We start from the raw sequence: 19,063 nt of genomic DNA on the forward strand, positions 1-19,063 counted from the left end.
CCGGATCCAGCAATATAGAAGAACAACTTTGAGTTTTCACCATTTATCTCTTACATACAAACTGTACATATATACTTTTACATTTACGCAGAAAGAAAACACATCCAATCAAACTGTGATACCCAGCTCAGACGGCATGCTGAATGCAAGTACTGATTCAGTACATGAACACACAGAACATACGCACGCGCACGTGCATACAAACAGTAACATACACACACGTACTTTGTCTTTACACGCAATAACACATTTTAACACCAACAAGTAGCTCCTTTTCACCTCCCCTTTCCTAGGCGTGTATACACACACACACACACACACACACACACGTACATACACACACACACACACACACACACACACCAAATTAGAGCAACATGCGGCTTAAGGTTAACACTGCAGGATCAAGCTTCAGACCCCTTACACACTCGTTCCTTTTTTGTTTCTTTTCTTTTTAACCATTTACCCAAAACAGCATCACGATAACTTTACTTGAACATGGAGAATATATATGTCTCTTTACTGTCCAAGATAGATAAAAACACACACACACACACACTCACACACACAATCCAAATAAAACCAAAAACAAAAAACATAATTAAAAATTAAGCTGCTATAGCAGCGATTTCATGAAAATTATACGCTCTATCTTCTGTTTTTGTGTAAAAAAAAACAACCCCAAAACAAAACACGAGTGACTGACAGCACAAGTAACAAACAAACAATGTGAGTTGGGGAGAATGCAAAACTGTAAACAAACTTTTTAATTACAATATGTATAAAAATATAATATTTACTGTGTAATCCCCCCCCACCCCACCCGCAACAGTTGGAAGCAGCAATAGAGACAGAAAATAATGTGCGTATTTTGAAAATGTATCTGAATTTATAAAACTTTTGATGGACAAACTCACAGGTACAGACAGTTTCTCTGCACAAAGGTCAGAGTACAACTTGCAAGGTGATCCCCCTGCTTGTTATATTGTGAGCAAAGAATGCATAATAAGACAACTTCCACCCTTTGAATATTTGGTCACTTGCGAGTGTGTACAGGTGGAACTGATGTGCTTGTGTCCAGAAAGTTGCCAGTTTTGGGGAAAAGTGAAATCAAATCTTCACGTCCACTGATGAGATGGAGCCTTCGTACCACTTTTTAACATCTCGTGGCGAGTGACAGTGAAGCCGGATGTTAGCAGGGAACAGCGTTTGAGATCTGGTAAACTGTCCCTGGCTAAATTAAAAAAACAAAACAAAACCAAAAAAAAAAACCAAAAAAACAAATACCAACTTCGGGGCTTCTATCTATAAACGGAGGGAACAGAACGAAAAGCTGTCCACAATTCGGTGATGACCTCAGCGTGCAGACATTTCTCTCTCCCCTGAATTCCAGTGACATTTTGCAGGTATGCAAGAGTGCTTCAGGGCTCATACAAAGCTCCCCTCTGAATAGCATTCATTTTGTTGAGGGCTCTTGCATTTGGTGTACAGTTCATTATTCACTGCTGCACAGTGGAACTTCTGGTGGGTGACAGATGAAAGGAAAACCAACAGGAAGTGTTCTAGTCAGGTCCCAGATCAGCCTCAACACCTCCTGACTAGTCTCTGGATGGGTGGTGGGTCCAGCGCTGTCCAACACGCTGGTCCAAACTCTCCCAAAGACTGAAGGCCACAGAGATTGCCTTGTCATCCTGGGAGAGACCTGTACCACCAGGTTAGTCCTTTCATGTGTCACCTGTCTGTAGATGAGTGAGGGTGGTGTCTGAGGTGTGCGACTCGCTTCCCTGCACCTCATCGTCCGTGTCTCCTCCTCCTGTGGCTGTGCTGATGGTGGAGGGACTATTCGTACTCCAGGAATTTTTTGTGGTAAAACAAAAGGTACCTGGGGAGAGGAGAGAGACACAAGGTCAGATAGCATCATCACTATTACTCCCTTTCCACTGGCACACACCCACATACACGCAGGTCTTCAGACATGGGTAACGAAAGCTGACTGATCCTGGTACCACTGGAGGAGACGAGGAGTTGCCTGCTTGACATCACAACAGTCACCACACTGGAAAGGAGGGATCAGCAAAGTGAGATACACTGGTCTCATCTCAACACCGACTGAACGGTACTAGAGATCCGCCACTCCACCATAGACAGGTTAAATTTGTGGCTGAGATGGCAGCATATTGTTGATAGTTGAGTGCCGGTGGTCCATAAAATGTGTGTTTGTGATCAGAAGCGGGATGTTTTTGTGTCTCAATCAAAACTGTCATTTGACCCAAGACTGAACCCTGATTCCAGCTGGTGTTAGCAGCTCTTGCGGATAGCAGAAATAAAACCACACCCTCACTGAGTTAGCCTTCCCTGCTGATGTTAGCATGCCTCGCTGATGTTAGCCTGAGTGTGCTGGCCGCCAGTAGCCAGCATTGTGTTTCTTGTTTTGTTCACTTTGTAGTGAGAAATGCTTACCCTTCGCTGTCCAGCACATCCTTGATGCTGGCCTTTGTGATGATGGCATCATCACACTTGAACCACTGGTCCTTGTGCTGCCGGATGAAGGTGGTGTAATGGCCGCTCTCCAGCGTCCCCTGGTGGTTCACTACAGCAAACAGGCTGTACCTGAGCCAGACAAAAGACAGGACACAAGACTGACACACCCACCTGATGATACGCCTCTGCTCGTTTGAAGTCGGTCAGTAGAGATGGTTGCCTCAAACGTTACTGTAGATCACAAGTTAAGACGACAGAGCTGCTGGGAAGGATTCTATTTTCTCGTTGGCTGCTTTATCAACAAAAACATCAGGGAGGGGTGAAAATACTCAGAGCTCCAATTGAAAAGGTTAAATCAACACTCAAAAAGGACTTAGCAGATGTCTATATGTTTGCTTTAAGAATCAGTTTGATGATTACTAGAGTATCAAATTAGCTGCGTATTAATATTCGGACTAATCTCTATAGGAACACAGCGGAACAAGTTTGACATTTCTGCAGCAAAGACAGATGAGACATCAGCATCCAATTAGAAGTGATGAACCACAGTCTTGGTGTGTTCTCCCACATGGAACGAGGAACATTGTGCAGAGAACCGTTTCTAAGGTAGCAGATACAACTGTTTTGCTGGGGCTTGGATGATAAGACAAATATCCTCCTCTCCTCTTTGCTGCATTCGGGTGTTGAGACCCAGAGACCAGCTGTCTGCTCATTAGCTTAGCATAATGAATGGTAGTGGATGGGAAGTGTTACCATACCCGAATCAAAAGTCATCAAATAAATCACATGAAAGATGTTGGCTTCTCCAGGACTCATCCTCTCTTGTAAAGTCGGTCATTATTAGTAGCTCTTCTCCTTCGCTCTTCTGGTTGTCAACAGATGTTGTTTGTGCTAGCAGATGCTAATCACTGTGCTCGGTGGTTTTCTCAGGAGAGAAAATCTGTTTTAGATTCTAAAACAACATCATTTTGTTTTTTTAACAGAACAAAAGTTATGCCTAAGCCAAGTTATAATATCACAGAAAGACTGCTTTGGAGAAAAAGGGTATTTGATGACTTTTGACAGAGCTGTGCTAACATTTCCCATCCACTATCGTTCATTGTGCTAAGCTAACTAGCATGGGTCTCCATTTGCTATTGCAGCACTGAGGAGAGGAGATCATCTTCTTTCATAACTTCCCCTTGGAGGACAGCAAAAACAGTACACATACTCCCCCCCCCCCAAAAAAAATGAGTGCGTTCCTTCACAAAGCCATCAACATTCTTTTCGACTGAACAATTTTCCTTTTGCCACCAATTGTCAGTCGCTGCTCGTTTACCTGTCAACTGACTGCCAGTGAACTCAAAGATATTATGATTATGAACTATTTTGCATCCAATGCAACATTGCCACAGCTAATTTCCATGAGACATTATAAAGACAGCGATAAATCCTAAATGCGCATACTTGTTGTCGTTGTTGAAGGGCTCCACCGTCTGCTGGTACTGCCCGTTCATCCTGCTCTCTTTACTGAAACACACAAACAATAACAAATATTCCTGTGACAAGAGGAGAACTCAAGAACCGGAACATAAAAATTAGACAGAAAACATGTGGCACTGTCACATAAATCATTGTGTAGGAAACCAGGAATCATCATCCTCTATTTAGTTTCAGTTTATTTTACATCAATGACAGAGTGAGTGCATGGTCTCATCCACAAAAACAGGAGGTCAGCCACGATGGATGCATGAACTTGTCATTGCTCCCAGAACACAGGCATGTCCTTGCAGCCAAGCAGTTCCATGAAACTTCCTTGCTCATCTTTTCTTTTGGTTTTCAAGCATCCACTCCTCATTTGGACTGTGCTCACCTGGAGGCCATGAAGGGGGTCATGTCCAGCTCCAGAGGAAAGGAGACGTATGTTGTGATCTTCCTCCGTAGCTTGGCTGAATGCTCAAACCTCTGAGAACAGACAGACTGGTCACTAACGGTCAGAGCGAGAGCCTTGTCTTCCTACTTCAAACCTTCCAACACTCTTACTTTGAGGTGAAAGCAGGCCACGATGGGCAGCTTCTTCATGGTCAGCTGCTTAGTAGACTCCTGGTAACTATGGCAACCACTGCACTTAATCTTAGCGCTGCTGCCAAGGTGCTCTGGTCTGGTGAACCTGGATACGAAAGGATAAGATTAAGTGCACCTTTGTGTGTGCGTGCGTGTTTGTGTACTGCCCCTGAACTCCAGAACAGGAAGTAGTTTCAAGGAACCAAAAATAGAAATAGTCTGCAGAAAAAATTCTGTTCGAATGTTTAAAATGTCATGTGACTTGGGGCCGGAGGTGTTCTGTTACTCTTTACCTGCGCAGGCAGTCTGTGAGCGTGGTGGCTCCAGTGGCGTGACTCTCTCCGTTAAGTGCTGAGCCATCTCCTCCAGGGCTGAGGGGCCAGAAAGGGGTGGATGAGCCCGGCAAGTCCAGACTGATGTCCCAGAAGGGGTCTATGGTGGTGGAGACCCCGCTGGAGGGGGAGATGGGGAAGGTTAGGAGGGGAATGCCACCGTGCTGAGCTTGTTGGCCTCCTCATCGAGGGCACAGGAAGACATGCGAGTCTGCTTCAGTCGTCACGTCACGTATGTTGGCAGGGATATCACTTTTAAACAACTTTCCTCACTGCCATCAGTCAGTCGGCTCGTCTTCTGCAGCCTGAAAAAGCACTTTTCTCTGACATAAAAGAAGGAGCATCAATGCATCATTGTTCATCTGTCCCAGGCGGCTGCCTGTGTTGATCCTCAGATATTATAATTATTTCAGAGTACACTTAAAAATTCTTTTGATCATTTACTGATTGATTCCTACTTTGTGTTTTATTGTCAATTAACGAGTGAACTCATTTCAGACTTTTAACGTTGGATTATTTTCACTTGCGTGATTCACAGTCAGACGTTGTGAGCTTTGATTTTTTTTTCTCCTGGAAGCTGGAAGAGGGTTGTTCATCATACTTTGAGAACACTCTAATACCTTCTTCATTATTTGCTCAAGAGTTCTTCAGTGCTGCGGTCACTAAATTCAGACGCAGTGAAGGCTTCGGCACCATCAGGCCCAAACACATGCAGTGTGTTTAATCCATCAGGCTGGAGTGCAGACTACATGTCAGTTGTTGAAGGGTTCGCTAAATTGTTGCTGCTGCTTTTTCAAAATGAATCAGTGCTAAGTGATATACAGTGGTGAGTGTGCAATAGCGAGATCAGGCTCTCCCCTGTCAGATGGATGAACCGCAGCTCCCAAGTGACAGCCAAGCCTGACTTGAGGAAACTTGTGTGTCCGTGATCGGCCGGTCACGTCTGCGTCTTATTTGGTTCATAAATGACGGTAGCCAATCTTTAGTCTACAGATGATTAATGTATAGAGTCGTTCATCTTTAATTAGACTTAGCAGTGCTTACATTTCCTTGATCTGAGAGGTCCTAAAGTGATACCTCAGACAAAAAGTGTACTTTGTCTTTCTAGTAATAAGTGTCTCGAGCTCATGAGAGCTGACCACCGCATTGTCCACCTGTCCAATACTGACCAGTGTGGTCCAGACATGTACTGATTTTGACCTGGCCTTGTTCTGATCTGTCCCCCTGAGAGTTTAAAAAAGATACAGTACCATCACTGACCACCAGGTGGAACTGTGGATTGACTTTACAGGCTGTGTGCCTTGAAAGGGTTTTCCTTCTGCTGCAGTGGTGAGTTTGTGTGTGTGTGTGTGTGTGTGTGTGTGTGTGTGCGCTAGTGTGTTGCAATAAGTGAGTGATGAAGGAGAGGCAGGAGGGTCACCTCAGGGCAGGGAGAAAAGCAATATGTCTCATTGTTGTACTACTGTTCACACACACACACACACACACACACACACACACACACACACACACACACACACACACACACACACACACCACTTACTGGCAGACTTGACAGGTGACGTCAGACTGCAGGCCCCCTGTGAAGATTTGGTCAATGATGCAGTTACAATGGTTGGGGTTGTTGGCTTTCTTCCCGTTGTCATCTGTGAGGGCATGAAGACACAGACAGTAAAATGCTGCTTTTAAACTGGAAAAATAATTCCGACCAGCTCCTCTTCTCATCTCCACACTCTCTTCTCTGTCGTACAGATTTTTTTTGGGGGGGGGGGCACAATTCCTTGATTTCCAAGGTGCGGATACCTTGGCTTCACCTCCCTCCCCCCAAACCAGCCCCTCCCTCTCTCAACCAGCAGAAGGACAAAGGACAGGAGGAAGGATTTCTGTCAGTCTTCTTCACTCCCTGTCTTGATGTCAAGAATATTATTTTTCTCACTTTTTCTCGTGTGTATCTAATGCCTTGACTGCCGATGCTTTAGGGACCGGGGTCACAAAGGCTGGTTTCTGGTCTTGTCTCAATTGTTCCCAGCAAGGCGAGAACGTACATGGACGCCTTGAGAAAAAAGTGCTGCACCAGCATCTTTTATTTTTCAGAGCACTGCCTTACAGCGCTTGAGGTTGCGCTGGTGTCAACACTGTCACTCCCCATCATGTAACCAATCTTATGATCAGATGGGCTGAGACTCATCGCCCTGGTAACCAACAAAATAAAGGAGAAGCTTCCTCTTCCTTTACCTGTTTCTCCTGTACCTCCTCCAGTAAAAGTAAGAGAAGCCAGTTTGTGGGAGCAGACCTGCTTTTTGTTTCATGCACCCTCATTCTACAGCTATGGCGACGGTGGGGGGAGGGGTAAGTTACCTAATGTATAATATAAAACTGAAGGGAGAAGCCCGTGTATCAACAGTACAAGTGTTGCTGTCCCTGAAATACTGTTGTCACCCCCCAAAAAAATGTGTCTGGACTAATTTTTTAACAACTCATTAATGTACAAAACCAAAAAAATAAATAAAAAATTGGTTACAGCACTGTTCTGAGTACTTTCTGTAAAATTTGACAATGCCATTTTAATTTTTTCATTTAGTTCAGCAGAAGCCCACTGGGAACTCCAGATACTCTGAAGTTCATCCAAAAAATGTACACTTTGGTAGTTATTCATGAAACTGCAGCACTGAGCTCACAGCTGTTTCCATTTGACTCTCATCTGCCTGTCTCTCACCTTTGCAGTGTCTGTGCAACACATCCAGCGCGGCAATGAGGAACTCGTGGGCATCCTGTTGCTCGTAGCCAGCCAGGTGACGGGCGTGAGTCCACACCAGGTGGAGGAGGCGGAATGGAATGTGTGGCGAGCGATGGCCCGAGTAGAACTGGAAGAGAAGGACGACAGTGTTTTCATCCACACATCTGATCCTTAATCATCTGTGCTTTAGAAAGCTAAAGAGAAAGTTTACCTCCTGGAAGAGTTGGGACATCTCACACACCAAACAGGAATTGCTCTGCATCTCGCATTTGTGTCGGTCCGACAGGAAGAAGTCACGCAACAGTGGGGTGTGTGTCAGCGCCTGGACGATGCAGTTCATGAAGCAGGTGTTGCCCAGGTTTATCAGACCACGCAGACCTAAGCAGAGATGTGAAAAGGTATGTGCCAATGGGAACAGAAGTAGAGCCGTTTCTTCCTGCTGCTGCAGCGTAACATCGAAGCTGCCGTATTAACAAGGAACAAGAAACACACACACAGATCCTGAGGCAGGTGACACACAGGGAAACCCTTATCAGGTTACAGCAGTCTACCCCCCCCCCACACACACACACACACACAAACAAACAGGAAGAATAAAGGTGGAGGAGAACAGAAAGAGAGGAGGGAAGAAAGGAAGGTGGAGGGGTGCTCACAGATGAGTGGCAAGGCCTATAATAGACGGTGCCAGGATGTTAATGGTTCTGAAGCAGATCCCTGCAGGCTGCTACAAGGTGTTACAACGTATGCCAGCTCTCATCGCTCCCACACGCTGCCAGAGCCCACCACGCTTTGTTCTGATATTTCCTGTTGCTTCAGATACGTACTGCTGCCTTTCATCACTGAGGCTCTCCAGCACGAGGGCGAGCACACTTGGACGCGAACCATTGGGTAGAATTGACCACGTTCATATACCAGGGTGGTGCTACGCCTTTCCTTATTCAACTTCACCAATTTATGGAATTATTAATCTGACATTAGAAAAATCTTAACACCTTTGGACTTTTCAGTTTGATCCAATCCAAAAGTGTAAAACTCCCCAAGGCCAAATTCATCCTGGGAAGTTTACAAATGACCTGCAATAATTTAATTTGGAACCAGTAACAACATCAGGGCCCTATAGTGGGAAACAAACAAAAACACAAAGCATTGTGGGTTGAAAAGTGATGCTGCAGCTGGAGAGGATGTGTGTGGGTTATGTCTGAGCTAATCAATACTACGGTCTTTGAATACTGCAATTCCTTCTGTCCAGCTGATCTGTTTGCAGGTTTATTCACATAATGGAACAATTTAAGTTCTGTGTCGATGTGATTGAGAGTGATTTTGCCTCAATAATTTTCTGTCTGAGAGATGAGTCATCTGTTTACTGTTTGCAGTCTGAAAACTAACTGGGCTGGATGCTAAATTATGAAGTTTGAGACAAAAACAAATAACTTTAAGAGTGAAAGCTCCCTCAGGGTCATATTCCACAGAGCTCGTTAAATTGGGCGTCTTTCTGTAACCGCTGGAGTTGAAAGAAGGCAGGTTTAAGGCAATACTTCACCTGAAATGTGTATTTTGCCTTTCAGGTACTCAGAAATAGGTGTCCTGGGCTCACAAAGATGTTTTTCCCTGCTGTCAGCCCCCCAGCCATGTGTATTTAGCTTGACGCTAATGGAGAATGAAGGAAAACTGGCCGTAAATATTGGTTTATAAACTCTCAAGTGCATCATCCAGTTTCATTCACGTCACCTCCAAACACTTTAATTTGAGCTACAAAAAACCAAGTGATTGTAACGGATGATGCAACGGAGAGTTTATTATTGACATTTATGGACAGCTGTGCTGTTGTTAGCCATCAGTAACCCTTAGCTTTGAGCTAAAATTACGTAGCTGGCTCACTCTGCATTCTGGAGTGATGCAGGGGAGACAAAGATATTTTTGTGAGAACCTGAAAGGCAAAATACACTTTTATGTGAAGTTTCAACCAGGAAGCTTTGCTCTTTCTTTCATACAGCGTACACACTAACCGATGGTACAGTTGGAGGTGATTCTTCTCCTCTTGGGGTTATGGCGGAGCAGCTCCAGCTCCCTCTTGGTGGGCTCCCACGTTGAATACTTCTCACCTATTCCTTGAACCATACAAATATATAATAATAATAATAATAATAATAATAATAATAATAATAATATATCCTTGTCACTAAACATGATAAATTCTTGTTTGGGAACAATCTTTTATGAGCTGCAACACTAGATTTGTGCATCATTATGTGTGACAGTGCTATCACACCTTGCATTTTCCAGGCTTTCCTTTGTTCCTCTTTGGCAATCTGTTCCATGTCTTTGTCGTAAATGTAGTCTTGGCACATGAAGCAGTAAATTCCCCCGTACAGCAGGTCAATAGCTGGAAAGTCAGAGAAGGAGACAGTGAGACAGTGAAGCAAACCAGGGAGGGAGGGAGGGAGAGAGGTTTCACTTTAAATGCAGGTATGCTCTTGCAGTATCTCCAGTTTGTCAGACAGTACTGAAGGACTGTATGAGCTCTTTTTGTCTTCAAAACAAACAGACATATCAGATTCTCCTGCACAGGTCAACCTGAGATGCCTCCATGCCACCATCATATGGTAAATGTTCCCACATGCTTAAGCCGAACTATCCCTATAATGTCTTTTTTTCTTCTCTCTCCCCTCACCTGCTCTGTACCCTGCAGCTACCTGTTTGCTGTTGTCATGACAACCAGTCTGTCAGCTCCTCCGGGCTGACGCGGTCATCCTCTGAAGGTACAACAGAGTAAGTGAGCTGAGGACCAGTAAATGAAGGGAGGAGGGGGAGAATGCAGGGAGTAAACTGAAGGGTGGGATTTCATTACATTGAAAGGAAAGACAAATAAAAAACAAACAATGGTGGGTCCTTTTACATTTCTAACATCTGGAGGGTCAGACAGTAACCATGGCAATATGAGAATGGCAGAAGACCTGGTCGGAGGTGGACGCCTGATACAAGGTCAGTTGAGAGGCCAGTTTCAGAAAACGATGAGAGTTCGAAATGCAAAAAAGAAAGGAGGAGCGGTGGGATGGAAGAGGCTGGGCTGAGTTTAATGGAGGCTGATTCCTCGGGGTTTTGTTAAAGACGGCTTAATTACCTTCTCAACAGTCAGCTGAGATCTGTCCCCCTTTCTCCCCCCTTTTCTCTCCCTCTGTATTAGACCTTCTCACTCTATATTTTGCAGCATTTTATGCAGTAGCTAACCTAATTAGACCCACAATTACAATTTCTGGGACACACACACACACACACACACACACACCAGAGGGGGTCTTCCTGAGCTGAGCGATAAGACAGAGAGAAGGAGGCTTTCCTACAAACAAGCTGGCAGATTCCCCACATTTGCCGAACCCAGCCTTTGTCATGGGCACCCTGGTTGGCTGTGCTGCTGCAGCGCTCTCCTCAACACTGCAATAACACAAACTGAACTCGCAACTCAAAGCACCTAATTCTATAATGTGGAGAATAAAAAGCTGGCATCGCATTAACAGCTTTTAGACGCCAAAGGTTCTGTTCAGACCTGGCAGTAGCATGTGTCCTGAGAGAGGGGATCACAAAGAGACGGCTGAAGCACAAGCAACAAAGCATCTGGAATGACCTCGTGGTTGAATCAGCAGACAGACATCAAAGGGACCAAATGCACGGCTGTTCTGAATCTGTGTATTTATCTTGCCAGCTGTATTTAGTACAAGCAACAGAAGTGGGTATAATTTCTCAAATTGTCTGAAAATGGAACCATGCATCATCACACATTTCTTTCCTACAGAGAATTGTGTTGATTAAAAAAACAACAACAACAAAAAACAAAACACTGGTCAAAAATTGAAAAACAATACCTGCTGGGGTCGATTCTTGAATCGCACAAGATGTTTAATGTACTCGTAATATTTCTCTATGAGCTTTTCAAAGTTATCAGGCGATGCGTTTTCATACAATGCTGCTGCTGCTTGGCGTGTGAATGCGTTTGTACTTCTGCGGGGGAACTGAACACTCAGAAGGCACTGAGATCCAATCACAGTGATCAGTAGTGAGGAGGCAAACGCATCCTGGGCCACACTGAAGAACTGCCTCATAAGCTGATGTCCTTTGTTTAAGCAGAAAAAAAAAAAAACACACACACACACACACACACACACACACACACACACACAGATGAACAGAGCAGATGGCGGTGTATTATCACAGTGTCTGATCACGGGAGAGATGCTGCAGATGCATCAAAAACCTTGGGATATTTGGTTTGTCAGCAACACACTGAGGAACTCTTCTGGTCTGAATTTCTAACTTAAGAGACACGTATAAAGCATCGCCGTGCCAGTTGCTGCTGGGCGTTCCGTCAGACTCTCCGTCTTCTCTCCATCCATTAAGTTCTAAGAATATGGCAAACTTTTGAGAAATAAACCTGACAGCTCATCCAAAACGAGACAGTAATTCTTTACATAGAATCGAGTGCCACGTGTGACAAGAGCATCCAGAACGTGTTAATAACGGGAGGTTTGAACAGGACCGAGGATTCTTGGAACATAACACTTCAAAAAAAAGCAAACAAACAGCTGTTTAAAAACATGTATCGCACAGCTCAACTCCATTTAAGTCGTATAAATAAACTATTATCACAGCATGCGATGAGCACAAATTTGTGCGACATGGAATCAACAATCCCAGTGGTCCGTTGCCTCCCTTAGTTCATCCTATAGAACTGCCAGCATCTACATACTTCCCCCAAAAACTCAAACAAGTATGGAATACGACACACGATGCTCATCCTGAAAAGCAAAACCCCCCCCCCCCCAAAAACCTTAAAAGACAAAACACTTTTTGAATGAGACACTGCTTTAACAGATTTTTAAATACAGAACCCAGCCATTAATGTTTATCCCAAACAATTTCAGAGTGATTATTTCAACGACTTGATCTCACAGGAACTTCAGACTTTGAATATCAACACGGAGGCGAACTGATGTCATCAACCGCTCTAAATTGCGCATTGCTGTTTTGCACTGATAAACAAAACTTGGATGAATAAGCTGAGCAGTTAACTATTGTCGGCTGCGTAAGCACAGCCAGAGTGTGGTGCATTTCTGAAAATGATCTCCAAGCAAGAATATTTGAACTACTACACTGCAGACAATCACCTAAAACCACCAACCTGGGGGCTTGGAGATGCTGTGATTAAGCGGTATAAAACTGCTCGCTGTAAATGAAGGTTTGCCCATTAAAGGAGACTGTTATTTGACTATGTAAATGTTCTGTCTCATTCATTAGTAACTTCTCTAGTGCATATATTTCCTCTAATTGGCTACAAGAGTCAACAAACACAGATGACGTTCAAATCCACCTTGAGGTGAAGCATTTGAGGCCATGTTCCAAAGCTGTTTCTGGCAGTTCTAGCTTGTTGAATTAAGTGCATCACACACTGATGTTCAGCAATTTGAAAATCCATCCATCCATTTTCTATATCACTTATCTGTTAAGGGTTGCGGGGGTGGGGGCTGGAGCCTATCCCAGCTGACATGAGGCAAGAGGCAGGGTTCACCCTGGACAGATCACCAGTCCGTTGCAGGGCCATCAGGAGCAATCAGGGGCTCAGTATCTTGCTCAAGGATACTTGGACATGGTCACCGGGCAAAATGAGGATCAAACCAGAGACACTTTGGTTGCTAGACACCCCCACCCACCAACACACACACACACCCCTCCAGGAAACATGCATTATGTAGTCACACAAGGCTACATCTTCATTAGCCACTCAGCTGTATAATTAGCCCCTTTAGCAGCCTTTGTTTGGAGAGAGGCATTAGTGTCATGATGAGTGTAGGGTGTGTGTGAGCGTGTGTGTGTGAGTGCATCTCGTTCAGACCAGATATCAGCTAATTACATATTTGGATGCCTGGTGTTACACTGTGTGCATAACAGAACACTCAGAACACACCTGCTCCAATTGTCCTGCAGACTCTGAATGATCACATGAGAGAGTGTGTGTGTGTGTGTGTGCCATACCTAAGTTATGCCTTTTGCTCTTTGCATGTTCGTGAATGTGTTTTTTGGCAAAGCAGGCGAAGAAGACGCAGTAGAGGCAGGAGTGGAGTCTGCTGAGATGGGCGCCGCACATGTGGCAGATACAGGACTTGGCCTGGAGGAGAGGGGGGAGAGGGGGGGAGGAAACAAGAGGTATCAACAAGCACAAACAGAGGCAGAGGACATTAGCATCATCACTATGACAGTAGACACACAATGACAATTTAAGGCTGATGTTTGCACGAGTAACCAAAGACCAGAAGAACTGTTACGTTAGCTGGTTTGCAACTAATACAGCTGCGTGTTAGTAAGATCGCAACTAGAGAGCATCTCCAATCAAGGAGGCCAAATGAGTTCAGAATATGAACGTAATATCATCAAAATATTTTCACACATTTTCTTTCCAAGTCCCCAAAAATAGGTATTCCAGATGACGGATCCCCAACAAAACCCATACTATCTCCATGAGTTTAATACTTCTTCCTCTGCTTAAAATACAGCACCTCATTGGATGCCATCAAAATATGCTCAGACTCTTCAAATTTGGACCACTGCATTGGAAACACCGTAGGTCTTCTGGACCGCAGATCCAGAAATTGATCAGCATTCTATCGAGACGCAGCTTTCAAGTTTTTGGTTTTTTTTTTTCTTCCCCAATCATTTCACATAGACTCAGGGAATTTGATCGACAACTGTCTGAGACAAGTCAGGAAAAATACATCTAGGACAACAAAGCCTCCTGCCTGTTCAGGAGCACCTCCAAAAATCTTCCCATTCGTTTGAGCTATCATGCTGACAGACAACCAACCTGTATGGGCGAAGTACGAGCGAAAAGAGCAGAGATACAAACACCCAAACTCATAATTTATGTTGAATCTCACTCAGATTTGTCTTTCTCGGTCGTGAAAGATTCATGAGATGAATCCGTGAATCTAAACTCATCAATTAATAAACGTGCTTCCGACATGCTTGAGAGTCATGTTGGAAGCATGAGAAGAGATGGGCAGGGCTGAGAATGGGTTGTAGACAGCAGCAGTTCAAAAGCATGCAGATGAGATGCTGCATGCAGCAACGAGCCGACTGTAGCCTGGAAGACCAGGGCAGGGAGAAGTTAAAAGAAAAAAACAACATGGAATGAAGGGAAAGAAGAGATGGGAGCGGATAAAAGGGCCTCCAAAATATTAGATGACTACCCTCATTTTTTTGCTAATTTGACACGACTGTTCGCGGCAATTTCAATGTCAAAATTTTACGTTTGATGGGTCAGCGCCAAAGGGCATAAAAATGCAGACTGAATAAGTTAAAGGAGGGAGGAGGAATACCAACAGACAGAAGTGAATAGATGAATCCCGTAGCTAGAACATGCATCACAATAATCCATTCATCCAATCCAATTATCCACGTCAGTTGATCTTACTGATGATCTCTTAATATTATAGTGATCAGGAGGAAGGGGGTTTAGGTTAACCATTCATTTCAATTTACCATTCAAATGCATGATCTGAAGTTCAAACATCGTCGTCGTCGAATCCAAGAACAAACACCAAAACGTAATGAGGATGGAACAAAGACGAAAGACAATGTTAGTTTAGACCTACGAATAAGTACCAAAAGATAACGTTATCATGATCGTGACACTTGTTCCACAAGCGAAGTGCAGGGCTGTATACACTGGTAGGGTGGGCCATGTCTGCCCCCTGAGCCAGGAGGTTGAGACCCTTCTTTCAAGGAATACTGAGCATCAAAACTGACATTTTATTTAAGAACAAAGAAAAAACCCCACTGGTTCTTCTTCCAGTCACACTCAAACCTTTATGGATAAGTGCTTAGATATCACATGAATTGTAAAACGGCATCAATATGAAAAAGAAAACCACTCCTCGCTCTTTCATCTGACCAAACGCTTGCGTGAGTCCTCTGCTCCCTGAAGACGATGCATTCACGTAGGATTTAAAACACGCTTGTCCGTCAGTACATCCTCCACCGCGGTGCCAAGTTCAGTTAACCTGACCGAGCACCAAGAGCCGGTGTTCACAACGAATAGAGGGATACTAAACACCTGGGTGCACAGGTGTGGAGTATGACAGGTCGCTCGCTCGCTCTGATCTTCCACCCTGCCCTCTGGCCACATTCTATCCCTCTCAGCCTTCAGTGCTGGTGACGAGCCACCAGGCAGGATGTTGTGGGAGTGGAGGAGTGGCGGGTAACGAGCTTGAAAGATCCTGGTTGGTAAGTCGGAGCTTTATCACACAGGGTGCCGAATGCAACAGCATCTGGCTCGTTCAATGAACACACCCATAGTAGGCGTCCAAATGAGCAAATTAAAAGGCTATTAGCTCCAAACGTTAGCATTATAACACCACCTGCTTTATGCCCTCGTGTGTCAGGAAAATGGGATGTGTGTGAGTATTACATCCTTTCAAAAAGGCAGGGGCAACAAAACTGGCAGCTCCTTCATAATGAGTTGAACGCAACACTTGAAATCAAATGAAAACAACAATCGGAGTTACAGAAAAAAGCTGGGGTAGCTTGAGCTTGAGGGAAACACTCCATCAACCTTCTCCCATGATCCCATTTTGTGCTGCTGTGGTGGTGGTGGGGGAGGGAGGGGGGCTGACTTAGGAGAGCCTTGACAGGACTTAAAAGAAAAGTACAGCTGAATCTGCCGCTGAGCGCTCAGAGGGAACAGGACTGACTTACTGTCTTCAGTGGATGCAAGCAACCATAAAATACAACAAGCTGATTCAATATATCTGGGATATGAAGCACGTGGGTGTTTAGAACTCTTCATCCATCAGAGTGTCAATGAAAACCAGAACACTTCTGGTCCCCAAACACTGTCTGCTGATTCTACATCTGCAGATGTCAGGGCTGCATGATGATGAAAAAAAAAAAAAAAACTAGTTGCAAATATTTTTGATCGATATTGCAACAGCGTGTAATTTGTGATAGTCAAGGGGATGTTGAATTTTTAATTACATCACTATTCTACTTTACATCAAAGAGGAAACCATTAAAATGAAAATGGTGAAACTTTTGAGGGGATCTGTGTCAAATAATTCTTTAATATGTGGAAGATTGTGTCAAGGCAGAACATGTCTGCAGCATCGCAATATTTGATATAAGATGATATTCCAAGTGGTCAGCACTGTCACCTCCCAGTAAGAAGGTTGTGGGTGGAGCCCCCGCTGCAGCACAGGGTCTTTCTGTGTGAGTCTCCATGTTCTCTCTGTTCCTGCTGGGTTCTCTCTGGTACTCCAGCTTCCTCCACAGTCCAAAGACATCAAGAGGGACCAGGTTAATCCAGACTCTAAATTGACCGTAGGCGTGGCTGGGAGAGCCAATGGTTGTCTGTCTCTATGTGTTGGCCCTGTGATGCACTGGTGATCCGTCCAGGGGGAAGGCTGCTGGGATAGGCTCCACCCCCCCCACCCTGAACAGGATAAGTGGTAGAAAATGGACGGATGGAAGGATGATATTTCAGCATACCGTTAGCCTTGAACAAATATTGTGTCTGCTTTTAATTGTTGTAGGTCACAGAGGCAAAACATTCTGAGGAGAAACGTTCGAAGTGGGCAATATTCAAAAAAGATCAAATGTCAAATTGTGAATGGAAATTGATTTCAAGTAAATTATAAAGTATTGACTTACAAATAACAGGACAGGTTGATCCCTATTACATAGGTGGCACTGCCAAACCCCCAGAGCTTGAACAAGCACCTGAGACTGCACCAGTGTGGCCATGTTTTGGAGCCAAACTTTACTGTGATGGTGTAAGGAGCTGATGAAAAACATCCAGCTGAGATGGATATAAAGAAGCCATACAATAAGAAGTGCATGAAATACACAACTGAGCTGTCATCATCAACACAACTACAGAGCCGCACACACAATTGTGGCAGGGGATAACTTGCAAATATTTACTCTGTTCTCTCTCACGTTAGCCCCGCTATCATTTCAGGACACCCCACAGACTTCCATCCATGTGAACAGTGTGAACCAACCCTTAATTCTAAACCCAAACTCTGACTTTAACCAGGAACTCATCAATTACTTTTTGTCGCATTAAAACCGGTCTTTGGTCCTCATGAGAACCAGAGGTCCTGATAAGCTTAGTGTTCATTCCAGAAAAGGAAACTAAAATCGAGCACACACACACACACACACACACACACACATACACACACACACACACACTGCAGATGCTGTGGTGCACATCTCCTCCATGTGAATATGTACAATAAAACCCAACTCCATAAAAGATGTATGTGTATCCACACGAACAGGAGCGATCACACACGCCTCTCGTTGCTGATCCTGTCACACGTAGCAACGATGCCGGGTTAGCAGGCAGAAGATTGAGGTTGATGTCCCGCTATGCAGGGAACCACCACCGCGCTGGCCTGCTGCTGGAAGGAAGTGGAGCGACGCCAATGCAAACAGATGCACATCGTAAGCTCCATAAGGAGTTCTGTCGCTTTGGAGTGTGTTAATGTGGGTTTGGGCCAGCCGAACGCGAATAGGTTCCTGCCGGGTTTATTTTATTTTTTTTGGGGGGGGGGGGGTAATTTTATTCCAAACCCCCGAGTGTGTATAGTAGCTTATTTAGCTCAAGCAAAACAGTAGTTTCAGTGGGTTCGATATAGTGCTGTTTAGGAAAAAGAGGGGAACTGTCCATACACACGCGTGCGCGCACAGACACACACACATGCACACGCTCGCGTACACACGTCTTCCGATAGGTGAGGTCACTCGTTTCCCTGTCACTTGTTACCTTGCGTTTTCTGGTCTCGGCTGAGCCGCTCCACACAAAACACTGATAAATGACCCTCAGGTTCTGCTTCCAGTTGTCCACTTTGAAGCCGCTGACATGGGGGCAGCCTACAGGACTCATTGTAGTCTCAGCATCCGGCTCTGCTGTCCTCTGGGCGGTGAAACCTGTTCCAATCCCTCAACGAACGCAGTCCAAGCAGGCTGCTGTGCTGGCTAGCTTGCCAGGTTCGTTATCCACCGATTGCTGCGTTCTGGCTAACTGGACATGTCCCGGTTGCAGCTTCGGCGACTTGCACTTTAATAACCATTAATACTATTATTTCAATATCCCGCTATCACGAATCACATTTTACTTGTACACTCAAACCCAGAATATCCCGATAAACGCAGCTTTACGACAATTACATATTAGCAAGCTGGCTAAAGTTGGTTAGCGTAGGAATTTCAACAGTAGCTTACACAGCGAGCGTCGGTAAGACCCACCTCATTCATAGCAGAGGACCAATAAGGAGCGAGGGTTGTGCGTGATTGACGTCTGACTTTTCGGGGTGGGGGGTGGGGGGTCGTCAACACTCCCCGCCCCTAGGAAGCGGATGAAGCATCGTGATTGGTGTAATTTTCCTGCATTCTACATCCGCCCGTGAGAGGACGCTTA

General features: G+C 44.7%; 1 protein-coding gene across 2 annotated transcripts; it reads right to left on the bottom strand.

Annotated features, from left to right (window-relative positions):
• Positions 1-831: 831 nt before the first annotated feature.
• Positions 832-18,891, bottom strand: usp22 (ubiquitin specific peptidase 22). Of its 2 annotated transcripts, XM_086194916.1 has the most exons (13): positions 18,410-18,891; positions 13,618-13,750; positions 9,863-9,976; positions 9,600-9,701; positions 7,805-7,971; positions 7,573-7,720; positions 6,400-6,502; positions 4,818-4,976; positions 4,504-4,630; positions 4,334-4,425; positions 3,928-3,990; positions 2,461-2,610; positions 832-1,882 (listed from the first exon to the last, which is right to left on the bottom strand). In XM_086194916.1, exons 1-13 carry the CDS (start codon positions 18,527-18,529, stop codon positions 1,840-1,842), a joined length of 1,521 nt encoding a protein of 506 aa, XP_086051042.1. In that variant the 5' UTR covers positions 18,530-18,891; the 3' UTR covers positions 832-1,839. The 2 variants fall into 2 exon arrangements, with proteins under 2 accessions (XP_086051042.1, XP_086051043.1); XM_086194917.1 differs by lacking the exon at positions 832-1,882 and having other exon boundaries at positions 2,464-2,712.
• Positions 18,892-19,063: the final 172 nt, after the last annotated feature.

This window comes from Aulostomus chinensis, chromosome 23 (genome assembly GCF_037954235.1).
Source record: "Aulostomus chinensis isolate RoL2024-O1b breed Wild chromosome 23, RoL_Achi_v1.0, whole genome shotgun sequence".
NCBI classification, from domain to species: domain Eukaryota; kingdom Metazoa; phylum Chordata; class Actinopteri; order Syngnathiformes; family Aulostomidae; genus Aulostomus; species Aulostomus chinensis.

Bases quoted from the DNA above. Each gene is read 5' to 3' on its own strand.
- usp22 (XM_086194916.1), bottom strand. From the start codon at position 18,529: ATGAGTCCTGTAGGCTGCCCCCATGTCAGCGGCTTCAAAGTGGACAAC. The intron at 7,721-7,804 runs GTAAACTTTCTC...CTTCTCTTCCAG, and splicing joins TGTCCCAACTCTTCCAGGAG to TTCTACTCGGGCCATCGCTC. The intron at 6,503-7,572 runs GTGAGAGACAGG...ATGCCCTCACAG, and splicing joins GTTGCACAGACACTGCAAAG to ATGACAACGGGAAGAAAGCC.